This window comes from Ischnura elegans, chromosome 6 (genome assembly GCF_921293095.1).
Source record: "Ischnura elegans chromosome 6, ioIscEleg1.1, whole genome shotgun sequence".
Lineage (NCBI taxonomy): Eukaryota > Metazoa > Arthropoda > Insecta > Odonata > Coenagrionidae > Ischnura > Ischnura elegans.
In genome coordinates, this window is record NC_060251.1 from 19,674,586 (window position 1) to 19,688,034 (window position 13,449).

Consider the following 13,449-nt stretch of genomic DNA (forward strand, 5'->3'; position numbering starts at 1 on the left):
GGGAGAGGTGCTCGACTCCAGCTGGAGTGGGGGTGGAGAGAGGGAGAGCAGGTTTATTATTTTTTTATTTTTATCTCCTCTGAGTAGGAGGAAAGGACAATGAGGGACTCTTACTACTACGCAAAGGGCGGGTAGGTTGTTCTCCGCATCAGCTGGACACCGAAGAGAACTTTGAGCTACCCCGAAGAATGATTAAAAATTGCAGGGTTTGATATTTTTTTACTAATGTTTAATATCTATCCCTTGAAATAGAGTGATTAATTGTCAGGAGAACTACGTCACAGCAATATCAGCGTGATTATCCCGATGATCATGATTACTATTCTTCGCTATATCTGGGAGCTCCTGTATAAAGTCTACAGGTAAGGTGGAAAGTTCAGTGGGGAGTAGTCTAGATTTTGAGGCAATTTTTGTGGTAATACACGCACTTCCCGAAACGTCGTATTGTTTTAACATGCTATTGATATAAATACTATAATGAATTATGTTGGTTAGATGTCAATAAACATGCGCCCTTGGGTGCAGTGATTGATGCCTCTCTTAATCGTAGTGTTTAAGCATTGTGCCTGTAGATAATATTAAGAAAACCATCATCGTGAGAGTTACGAAGTAATATTGACATCAAAGGTCCACAGATTGCAAGTTGTGATTGCCTACCTAGATTAATTTTATTCAATATAGAGTAAAAATACCTCTCGGTGAAGATATCTTTACGTAAATAAAGGAATAATAAATAAAATGAACGACAATTTCAGTCGAATTACCCATATAAATCATTCTTCATTCCACTAGCAAAACAAAATTTCGTCTTACCCTTCCCAGTATGCTTAATTTGCTGTTTTTTTATTGGCTGCAACTTCTCCCTGCTGCTGATCTTCTCCCTTTTGTACGCCACACCTCATAATAGCTTTGTTTCGAAGGCAGAGAATGAAAGACAAATATTAAAGTAATATTTATCGCCAGCGGTCATTAAGTTAAATGTTGTTTTCAGAGGTAGCATTCATACCAAGTACACAAATTAACAAAGTAGCAATCGCCTTACGATCTTTGAGAACTTTGTGACGGAAACGTGTCAGTTTATACAGAAGTTTAACGGTGGTTTCATTTGGCAACGCTGTAAAGCCACCATGTTAAAGGGGGCGACGCGACGTCGCCATCCGACAAGCACCAATTAAAAGTACAAGTCGTGGCGCCGACTCTGTTCAAAATTAGACATGTATCTCCAAAAATAGACTCGGTACTAGAATGAAAACTCAATATCTAACCTAAGTTCTGCTCTTCTTAATCCTTGTAACCCAATTTTGAATTGAGGGGGTAAGAAGTCAAAGGGTAAAAGCGACTGTTTTAACAGAGATAGGTATAGAAATTTGGTAAAGAAAACAAATGAAATGAACAGGATTATTAGCACTTGGTGCATCCGATGTTTTACTCGATATTGACACAAAATGGAGAATCACTCATATAGCTTGTCCAACAAGATTTTGTATATTTCTTTTATCAAATTCTGAATCTAACTCTCTTTCGAAAGAAAATCACTTGTATCCCTTGCCTTCTCACCCCCTCAAATGCTAGTGCCTAGTTCGCACCCTATAGACCATCGGCGTGGACGCCCGCGCGCGCGCACCACGCCGCTAGCAGCGATGGCTGTTGAAACGAAACGAAAATGTTTCGTTTCGACCCGGAGCAAAACAAAAATACAAAGCCTGGGTTTAGTTTTTATCCCGTACGAAGTTGAAATTACCAAGGAGTTTATTTCGACCCGGGACGAAATTAAATTCCCAGGAACGAAACTAAATTAATCGGAACTCCGCTGCTCATAGTTAAGTTTCGATCCCAGAAGTTGGGTGGAGGGGGATAAAGGAGAATATTTTCGACCCATTACGTTTGGCATGCGAGCAGAGAGGTTAAAACATTGAAGGTAAAAATCGAATTGCCAGTTTGCGTTCACCGTTCTGCTGTTTTTGTGGTCAAAATATGAGTGCCCCATGCATTTATTGGCGATAAGCCGAATCCCTACTTCATTCAACCATACTTCGTACTCGATGTATGGGTCGAAAGTAATCTGTTTTAAGGTGAAGCACGTAGTGCGAAATATTATCTGTGGTACTTTTCGTCCCAGAGTTTTAGTTGTCTGTGTTTAGTTTCGACCCGAAGTAGTTTTGACTTCGATTTCGTTTCGACCCTGAGTTTACCTTCATTGGTTTAAATCCATTTCGATTCTTTTCTACACTCCGCTCCCGGGAACGAAACTATTGAAATTTTACTGGCTCTGAATTTGGTTTCGTTTCACCTGCCATCCCCGGCCGTTAGGAATGCACGCTGGACTCCGTCGCAATTGAATTTTCAACGTGGACGCCCACTTCTATTCTATATATTTGTGGCCCGAGTTTTTTTTTTGTGTACCAAGGTTGGCAATGGTGTGTATTCATACTTATGTGGGCGTGTTGTCAAGAGGTTGGAGGGTGTGAAGTGAGGTGAAGGGCAACGAGGGAGTTGTCTCCGGAGAAAACGCTGGGCGAAAGTTTAAGTGGTGTGGTGTTGGTGTCAGGGTGAAGGGAGTGATGGGGCTGGGGGGCTCTTGGCGCCCTGCAATGGGGGTGGTGTGCCTCCCCGTGTGTCACGTGACATCTCCTGCATCTCATGGACCACCTTGGGAAACAAAAGGGACTCTTTCCCCACCCTGGATTCTCTTTCTCCCACGCCTACTTCCAGAATCCACCCTCCTCTCTCATCTCAAATTACCTGTGCACGTGCCCTCCTCGAATTGCCTTCTCTGTCCCGTCCCCGTCGTCTGAGGTAACCTGCTGGCAACTGACGAATATTCTTTATTTTCGTTTAATTTATTTCCATCCCCTCGCTCAGCTCTCGGCCCCGAGTCGGGTCGAGAAAAAATGGAGAGACGTTTCTTCGTTTTTCTGCATCTCCGACGAATGGGTGTCGGATCGTGATGAAGCCTTAACCCAGTTAGCACCGTAGGGTGGGTAAAAATGATTCTCGGAATGATATAGTCGATTCCAGAGAGAGTTTCAGACAGAATTATCACCTGCGCAAACGAGTTTTTTCGAAACTCATAAACTAAAAGTTCAGGACAGACCAAAGATGAAAGTATTCACTGTGGTTTACTATATGAATCCATGCTGTCGAAGATATCCGCAATATTCAATAGATAGATGAGAATGTTAACTTTAATTTGCTGAAAAACACTTCTAGAAGGGTTTTCAGATTTAAAACCCACATTAAAGATAAAATTTTGCGTAATTCAACCAATTTTCAAAGAAATTAAAGAAATTCCAAAAAAATAAAATTTATAGTGGTAAACTGGGTTAGCTCATAAAATATTTTAAGCTTTCTTAGCTTAAATGGGGTTCCTCGAATGAGGCGCTATCTCAATTCATCTGAGGCAACTCATTGAAGACAAAATTTTGACCCATTAGTGTAGTCACCCTAAGGGCTAAATGTTTTTGCCTTTTTATTTAAAAAGTGAATTCAGCTACTCACTTGAGCGAACGTTTCCACTCTTTAGCCAACAGTCTTTGTTGATGCTGCGGTAAGATTATTCCATGTGTAGCGCCCCCTTCATTTGACGGAAATTGTGAAATTAAAGTTTAAAAGACAAACTATGCGCAAATATCTTCTGAATTATGTGTTATAAACTCCCCAAAGATCCAAAAAGATCAAAGGCGGAAAACAATCGCAAAAAAGTGCATTGTTGGAATTATCACATCAGTCTCTTCTTTGGAATAGGCGGCTTATGGCGTTGGAGTAAGTTAATCAAAATGGTCATCGTCTTTAAATAAGCTTATTTTAATGCTACCGTTCGTATTTCATGATACCATGCCATGATAAATTCGACATAATATGTAATAAAAATTGAATTACGTGCAATTTCAACTATAGGAACTAAATGATTTGGGAATACGGGCTGAGCGTAAAAAAAGAGATCCGTTTGGCGATGAGATGCGCGCTGGTTTTCATTTGAATCAGATATTTTCCCTCGGATTAAATTGTGCTTGAAATGACCTGATGACTCTGGGTTTCAATGAGGTGTAATTCTAAGTGGAAAAAATTGCAAAGGTATTTACACTCGGAATTTGTATCGTAGCTGACTGGTAGCAAGTTTCACGATTGCTCAATTTTATATCCGTGTGACAATAACCAAGGAATAATACTCATCATCCCTTCCCAACTTTGCACTGATATCCCCGATCGCTAGGACTCCCATACCTCTGTTCATTCCGCTTGCAATGAAAACTCCCTCATACTCCCAGTGCCCGGTAATCAAAGAAAGAAAGAAAGCGCGTTTTTCATCTTGCTTGCATAATTTTACCACTCAAGCTGAGTGAAATTAAGTCAATGAATACAAACTATCATGACCAACAACCAGCCAGATGTACTCAGAGCTACGAGTTTAGTTGTAATTCCAGATTTATTTTCGATCATCCATACAAGATGCTGCATTTAATTGCTGCAGGTATGAGAAAAGCAATGCTATTCTCTTAAATGTAAGAACGAGTATTCTACGGTATAGTTGCATTTAGTTTGGGAATATTATTCAAAATTGAATAAAATAAAATGTTAATACTAATCACCCAGGAAGAAAATATTTAAGTGCTTAAAAGACTGAAAAAAAAATCTTAGGCCACGAATTTTCTCAATTCCAAGAAATATTGATCGGCATTCTTTTATTATCTCTTTACGTTGCCGCTGATGACATCTTCTGTAAATGAGCAATATTGATAAAAAAGGGGGAGCAATATTAAAGAAGGAATTAGCAGAGGACGGGTGATGTCACCCATTTCATCCCAGCAGACCTTGAGCGTCTTAATGGCGACATGGTATTGGGTCACGTGCCTTGTATACGTTTAGCACTATTGCTGTGCATTTTGATACCTAGAAATATCATTCAAGGGAATCTCAGTGACCTTTCATAGGTGAGCAAAGTTACTTAAAAAATATGCTGCATAACATTTTGATATCCGTTTAATTTTTCCTCCCGTGATAATTGATGTGTAAATTTCTCACGTCACGTGATGTTTATGTTGGGTAAACGTGTTAACGTAAGAGGTTGCTAGCTTCCCACCATTTACTTATCCTTATCGCACTCACTACTGTCACAAACGGAATAAAATAAAAGATCAATCAATATTGATTACCCAGGACGGAAACATGAATGCGTAAAAGATTTAAATAATAAATCTAAGGGAACAAATTTTCTCTCAGAAACCGGGGAGAAATATCGGAAATCTCTATAGGAGGAATGGCGTAGCCGGCAACCATTTAGGTGACAAACTTTGGATGTAAATCTAGTGACGTCACGAGAACGTCATGTGCCTACGTCACATCGCAAAAGGGCCAACTCACCCAGAAGTCCTCCACCCCTTCACCCTCGTTGGCAGAGAGGGCGCAGGGGGGATTTCGTGAGCCCTCCGCACCAGCCGCTCCGGGTTCGTCTCCCTCTCGCGAGCCACCATCCTCCTCGGACATGAACAAATGCACACCCGAACACACGAAAAAAACACTATCGACAGCGCGCAGGCAGCGCCTCGTATCTCCTTCACGGCATCCTCGAGAAGGAATAATGTACGTCTTCTCCTTTTGGTCATGTGCCACCTCGAATATTCTCCTTCCGCCCTGCAGTCAGGAGAGGCCCTTGTCCTTGTTCCCAAGAGAGAGAGGCTGGAAAGAGGTGCCACCCCTGCTGTGCCGCCCCCGAGGAACACCACCGCCCCCGCGGAGAGGACAAAATTACTGCCTCGCTCGCCTACTTCGGAAAAAAACGTCACAACCTCCGATGAAACTTACACCTTTGTTCTGTATATAGAATCCCTGCCAATTAAAACTACAATACCACGGTTTTATGGATATTTTTATGCACCTTTTTCAGCACGTCATGCTCCTACCTATCGAGCGGCTCTACTAATAAGTTATTCAACAGTTACGTATTTCTAGAAGTGATCTGAAAACACAATAAAGATACACGGTTGTATGTTCCACAGAAGTTTTAATAACCGACCCAGGTTTCGACAATACACTGTGTCATTTTCAAGGTATATTGTCGAAACCTGGGTCGGTTATTAAAACTTCTGTAGAACATACAACAGTGTATATTTATTATGGTTCCTGTCACTAAGTTTCACCAAATATCGCCGTCCAGCCTTAAGTTGATTAGAAGTTATCTTCTCGGCACAGTAGACTTCAACTTGTCTTTATCTTAACTTTGGGAAGGCCTATGGAATGGTAGATTTATATGGTACTTACTTTCCGATACTGGCATATCATACCTTAGTTACAGATATAGGGGAATGTAGGAGAGACTACGGAACACTTTTTCATTTTTTTTTACATAAATCACAATATATTTACTGAAGATCCAGTCTAATAGTAGCAATTCAATCCATCAGAATTACTTCACAGAACTTTTCAGTTTTATACTTGTACCTTTACTATTAATGGATGTAATTAGAACTCCTAAAAGAGTTTGCAATTGTTCCTAGGTAAGTACATCAAGTTCATGCACATGTACCTCGGACCACAAGTTAGATTGGAGGGAACAGCAGCGAAACTCGTGAAAAATGAAATCAATTTATATTATGTTAATCAAATTTGAAAGTAAATTAAAATATTACATAAAGAAAATTAATGTAGTTGGTTAAAACTAAATTTTAAAATATAACTTCTTTCAAGAACGAGAACCGATATCTTCCGTTGAAGGGGCCGATTACTAACATACGGTGGCATAAAGTCGTCGTCTGTGAATACACCACGATCCAGAGCGAAAATTACAGGAGTTTTAAATCCGCTGATAATGTATTTGATTGTATAAGTAACAGATATCTCCTATGAAAACATGTTCCTAGATACATCATGTGCTTGTGCTTCTTGGTGCAAGAGGTAGCCATTTTGAATTCCGGCTGATTTTTCAGGTTAGTATTACATCTAAAAAACGAAATAAGTAGCTAATATTACTCACCATTATAAGTCAATTTCACCTGTGATACGATAATCACTGCTGGTGTTATGCTAGATATTTGGTAAAGCACTTAAACTAAAAGTGTTTACTTTTCAGCGTCAAAAATTTCTATATATAACCCAAAACCATCTTTGTAAATGTAACCCAAATGAACTGAAATTGACCTATGCTACTCTCTCGCGCATATTTCACGTAATAGCTTACTTCAAAGCCCCTAGGTCGTAGCACTTGCCGATAGTTCCTAGTGTTCCTAAATGCACTATGCCCTAGGCACACCACCCTGCCCTATATTCCCTGCTAATTAAAATTGTAATACCGGGTGTTGTATTGGTATTTTCGTCTTTCACCTGCTAGTAGTACGATTCTTAGATAACGCCACCCCTGCGTATAATTTTAAGTGAGGTATTGGGCAAGGCAGACTTTAGTGCTAATGGATCTGTGCATGTAACCCTCTTCCTCGATACGATATAAGGGGAGAGTTCTGAATGACACAAACAGTATTCAATCAAAGGGTAGATTGTCAAGCGCATCCTTGAAATTAATTGGGGAAGCGGAATGAATGAGTGCCTCGAGAGGATCTTTGCAATCAAGGACAGAAGACTTACGGAATTAAAAAGTATTTTTTCCAATGGGAGAGCAATAAGTTTCTAAGCCCTTTCAGCCACACATGAGTCACTCATGTGAGATTAAACTGTGTGAATTTCGGTACCTTCAAGTTTTTAAACATTTGGACGCATTAAGTTGCTTTTATTTCATAATTTTTGTTTTCAGTTTGGTAGAAACTGGGAGCAAACCGCTAAAACGTGCGACTCTTTAAATATCCTTTTGGGAGAGAACTTTCCTTTCGAACCAATGAAGCAGTGAAATGAGTTTTTTTTCCGTGAAGTGAAGTGAACCAATGAAGCTGAGGAGTGAATTTTTCCATCATAATGCTACACGTATGAGTAGTTGTATTTTAATTGTTCGCCATACTACCATTGCCCTCTTTCTGATGTTTATAACCTTGTATGCAAAGGAAGAATAAAAAATAATGTTACGTAGTGGCAGCACTAATTCGTACTTGTTGTTAGATTGTGCAGAAAAATGTACTTGCACAATGACCAAACGAATTGGTTAACCCTTTCTAACCCAGAGCTGATTTGGTGAAAAATCATTTTTCAAGATTTTTCATTCTGAAAACTTAAATATTTTCACTCAATTATAATTATCGTTGCAGCAAAATATATCGTCATTAAAATTTACTCAACAAAATAATGGGTAGTTTAGATATTTCCTAAAAGGAGCTGAAAGTTTAAATATTTTTTATGTTGCTTTGAAGCAACATTGAGTTATAAAGGGTTAATCGTGTCGGTCTTCGCCAAGGTAGTTACCCACCTTATGAGGAACTTCCTTATCCGATACGTCTTTGAGAATTCGCATCGGATCCAAGGTATGCGCCAGAAAAGGTGGCAAGGTGAACGGAGGTTCCTCCGAAATAGGCAGTGAAATTCACCCCCATGGCGGAAGGAGGTGCGGCTGCAGCACCGGCAGAATTCTCACGTCGTCGACGCAAATGGGGGGGAGAAGGGTGCCCATTTATTTGATGGATGTATATCCGTGGGAAGGAGGCCATCTGCGGGGGGCTGGAGGGGGGAAGCGTCCCCGTGTTCGATGACCGCAGCAGTTGTAGTTTTGGGGTTGTGCTGTTGTTCTACTATTGTGGTGAAGGCGGCGGGAAGTACTGTTTGAAACGCGTCGAGGCTACCTTAAACACGATTGTAATGTTTGAATAAAACGGACGGTTAGGATGAGAAACGAGGAGGTGTACAGGCTAATAGTAGAAGAAAGGACATTGTCCCGTAGGTCAAAGAAGAATGCGTTCGATTCGAATTGAGTAGAAATACCCCAATTTTAACATAGCTTCGTAATTAAAATTTTTGCAAAAAAACGTTTTCATCAAAGTTTGCCCAGCCGCCCTTTGCCCTAATATGCTTCTAAATTTTTTTCAAATGGTGTTTTGTGATTATCTTCTTGTAGGGAACAATTGAAAAAAAATTAGGATAATTAAAAATGTCGAGCTACAAATGTTGTTGATATTGGGATATTTGAAATGGAATTTTAAACATAAGCAAATATAATTTTAAACATTTCGTATTTGATAAAAATTTTAGGGAAATGAAATGAAGTCAATGAAAAACACATTTCGGACTCGAACGCGCGCCGTCCGATTAGTAGGCGGACACTTATCCACTGGTCCAACTCTACATTGTGGCGGACGATGCGCCACACATTATATATAACCGCTATATCAAAATAACCAAGTCTAGAAATCTTCCTTCACGTTGAATTATTGGCGTTCATGTTTACTTTTTCATTGAATGGTGAACACTGATTTTCTTGCTATAGTTAATTCCACATTGTATCAGACAATAAATATATTCACTTGCAAATAATTTAAGTACCACAGAAGGCATCAGGGTACACACTTGCTGATAATTTAACTATCATCTTCAAATACTTGATGCAAATGCAATGACGTTTGCTGTGTTTTAGCATGATGATTTGTTCAAGGCAATTATCTTAAGGCGAAGAGGCTGGAGAAATGGCGATGGAAGGTATCGCATAAGATTTATTGATGGAGGGAACAAAGGAAAAAATATGTATAACTGAACTTAAATAAAATGAGCTGTTAGAGGAATTAGGTGCAGATATCTGCCCCAAATCATCTCATGGTTTTTGTCCGATACTAATGCTGCTATCTGTTATTTATAGGTTATAAGAGTTAAAATAAGTTAAAAAGAAATTTCAATTTCACGCATACGATCTTAATAAATGTTAAGTAAGTCATTATCTACACGATTAGAGCCGCTCTTTCAATTTCATTATTCCCGTTTCACTTTAATTTCAGCCACGTCTTCATCGAAATTCTCCGAGGTTATGGGCGCAATCAATGGCTTGTAAATGAGAAGCCATCGCATTTCAACTTTTGTGCTGACCTTGACCTCTCGCTGAGCGACTCCATTTTGGAAATTATATCCCCGGAATTCGCTGCTATCTCGTGGCCCGTCATGTCATCTCGGGAAGTTAAAAAAAAAAGCTTCGACGAATTTTCCTGGGATTCGGGGCGATGGCCGTGGTTATACTCGGCCCTTCCATTTTCGCGTGTTTGTGAAAATAACAGTTTGAGGGTGCCCATTTAAATTCAGTCGATCGAGAACGTGGGTGAACCTTTCCCCAATATATTTTCTCTCTACCGTCCCCTTCTTCTATCTAAATATCTCTTTCTCTCTCACGCTTTCATCTAAGGGCCGCTAATTATAAAAAGCAATGAGTTATTGAGAGCTCCAGTGTGGAATAGGCCGTAAAGAATTTATTTATTTTAGTAATTGCTTTAATAAACAATTTCTACCATTTTACAATTACGCAGTATGAAGCATAAAATAAAAACGTCAAATATCAATAGAAAAAAGAGCACAGCGTAAAAGAGCAAAAATAATATAAATACGCATGGAACGGGAGGTAGAGAAAGGGGACAAATTGTTCACATGGGAATAGGGCATGGCGAGATTGATAAATGAATTTCAAACGGATCAATAATTATCCAGCAATTAATTCAACTGGGAGGAAAGGCGATGACAAAGTGAGCGCTGGATGAGGAATAGTCTAGGGATAAGCAGTAAGGAATATATACATGAGAATCGACTGGGGAATTAGTGGAGAAAAGCAAATCACGATAATCAATGTGCGAGCCTAGAATATTGAACATCAATTTCAAATATGTTTAAATACTTCGATATACAGTGGCGGGGTACAATACTTGCCTGTCAACCGAAGGTTCGGCGGGCAAGTATTGTACCGGCAAATATTATAACCGAGTTCGATTCCCGCTTGACTATCAAGACCCTATTTAGGCTATCGATGAGTGTGATAGTTCATTCTTAATTTTTGTAGTCGCCGATATGCCGTTTTCTGGGTGAGGAACATAAACTTGTAAGTTATTTAATTATGAGGGGGTGAGATGTCAAGGGGTACAAGTGATTTTTTCCTCAACAGATTTAGGTAAAGTTAATTGTTGGAAGAAATGCAAAAAAACTTGGTTGCCAAAGGACACAAGTGAGTCTCTGTTCTGTGCTGACATCGAGTGGAAAATCAATTGCACTACTAAATATCTAATTGATCTCGTTTGTTTTCTATACCTAATTTTTGTACCTGACTCTGTAAAAAAAGAAAGCACTTGTACCCCTTGGCTTCTCACCCACTCATATGTAATATAATTTATACTACTACAAATAATTGTATAAATATATATCTAAATACCAAATAAATAACTTTAACTTGCACACTCATAAAGCATTAGTTAACAAACAAAAGGAAGAAAGATATTCCGCGGTTGGTAGAACCATCTAAAAGTGTAACTCTCTAACGAGTTAACAGGAATAATAAGCAGGTTACATGTTTGACCATTTGCCCCTTACCCCTTTTGGGAACTGGCTGAGTATGACGTGGGGCTCCTCTTTCCACCCCCAATACCGCTGGAGTGGTGTACCCCCCACTCCAAGTCACCCGCTCACAGTTTCATGATTCGAAAAGACAATTTCCAAAAGGGGGGAGGGAGTGTGGAGGAGTTCCTTTCATGTGTTCTAGTGGGGGTGGGTGCGTGGGCCCCTATGCATGCGTATGAAGAGGCCCAGCAATCCCATCGGCCTCGGGGGCGTCAAGGGCCCTCGAGGCGCTGCAATGTTATGCAAGAGGGGTCGGCCGTGGGTTGGAGGGGATTTGCTAACAAGAGGAGAGAGGGTTGCAAGGAAAGAAGACGGCTAGAAGTGGTCCAGCGTTGCCAGCCGTCGTGGATGAATGGGGGTGAAGTTTGGAATTCAACTCGAAGCGGGGGGGACGACGATCCATATTTCCGTCGTAATAAAAAGAACGATTCTCCGGCAATAAAAAATTCAAAAGGATAGAAATCTATCTCATATAATGTGCAGAATTCTATATGCCTGTGGTCTGTGTCACGGCTGTGTCAATTAAGCTAAACTATATATTGATTAACAGAGCCGTGAGGTTTAATATCATGTGGTTCACCGATAAACGAATATAATTATTCAAATGAAGCCGATATAGCCTTTAAATTAAATTCTTAACATATTACCTGCAGCTTTAGCAAATATGAGCAATAGTTTTTTAAACGAATAAAAAATAATTTCAGGAGAAGATGACGAAGCTGACTCTAGAATTATCCGAATGGTATTTAGATATCCAGGGAAGGGTAAGTAGACGAAATGGTCATTGAATATTTACGAAGTCTGTAAAACAATTGATACCTGGGAGAGAGAATGACGGGATATATGTTGGTTTATTAGGTGGTTATTACAAAAGGCGCGGGTGGGAATGTGAAATGAAAACAATGGGAGTATTTCAGAGGATTGTTACTAAAAATTCAAGGAATTGTAAATGAAATAACTGTCATAGGTATTGCTACGGATCGATATTGGGCTAATGATAGGGTGCACAAAGCATGGGGAAGGAAGTGCTTTTTATGTATATAAATTTATTCCATGCGGATAGTCTCTGATAGCTTTGTTTCAAGCCATGTATTTTTGTAGTTGTTTTCTTGGAAAAATATCCGCATAGGTCAAAAAGTGAGATAAAAAATTTCCTCCACAGCACGCAAGTCAGTCACGAAATCAATTCGAAATATCTTTCCGCTCGCCAGTAATTTGGGAGATCTTCGAACTAAAATCTACCTTTCAGCGATATCCTCTGCAACGCGTCACAAATAACCTCCTTCACTCACCTCTTGCTAGTATGGACAGCAGTAAAGATTTTTTGGCTCCTAGGCTGGGGCTATGATGCGAGCCCTACTTGAAGGTTTTGGATGTGCGAAGTTGTCGTTGTAGTATTTCGGTTCGAAGATTTTTTCCGCTAGATAACTAGTTTCTAAAACTGAAGGTCAGACTGATTCTGGCAAAAATCAAAAGGAAATATTTAAGACTACTTAAAATGTTTGAATAGATAGCCCTGGCACAATTTTATATCACCATCAGCAACTGAAATAGGTATCAATATATAAATCAAATCCCTTAGCTTTTTCCGGATTGTGTTATCGCTGATGATGCTTCTTGACCAGTTGAAGCGGGTACTATCACCATTATCACATCAGTATCAACGATAAAAAAATTAATTTATACATGAGATTACTGTCTGATCGTAATTAAAATGCCTTCAAATTATTTTATTGTAATAAAAGTCATTTGTGGCAGTAAATAGGTACTCATTTCATTTTTTTAGATGATTATAAAATTCCATTTACCTGCGCAGCTGTAAAAAAATGTGCTGAGATTAATTTGTGTATTTTCAAGTGTAAAAACCATTGTTTCAATAATAATAGAATGATGTTTTCATAAATAAACATGTATACGAACACCAAACTACATTAAGATACTTGACTGAACGGCAACCTTATATTATAGTAATAATTATTCAAATACACACATTAATTT

General features: G+C 39.3%; 1 protein-coding gene across 2 annotated transcripts in view; it reads right to left on the minus strand.

The window, feature by feature from the left end:
* LOC124160161 (vesicular acetylcholine transporter-like) overlaps window positions 1–13,449 on the minus strand; it is a 185,162-nt gene that overhangs the window by 57,685 nt on the left and 114,028 nt on the right. The window contains exon 1 of one of the 2 annotated variants that reach the window (XM_046535916.1): window positions 5,362–5,555. The exons of the other annotated variant lie outside the window; for it this stretch is intronic. Within the exon in view, the coding sequence (XP_046391872.1) occupies window positions 5,362–5,484 (123 nt within the window). The 5' untranslated portion in view covers window positions 5,485–5,555. Of the gene's footprint in view, window positions 1–5,361; window positions 5,556–13,449 lie in introns of those variants that run through there. 2 annotated transcript variants of the gene reach the window in all.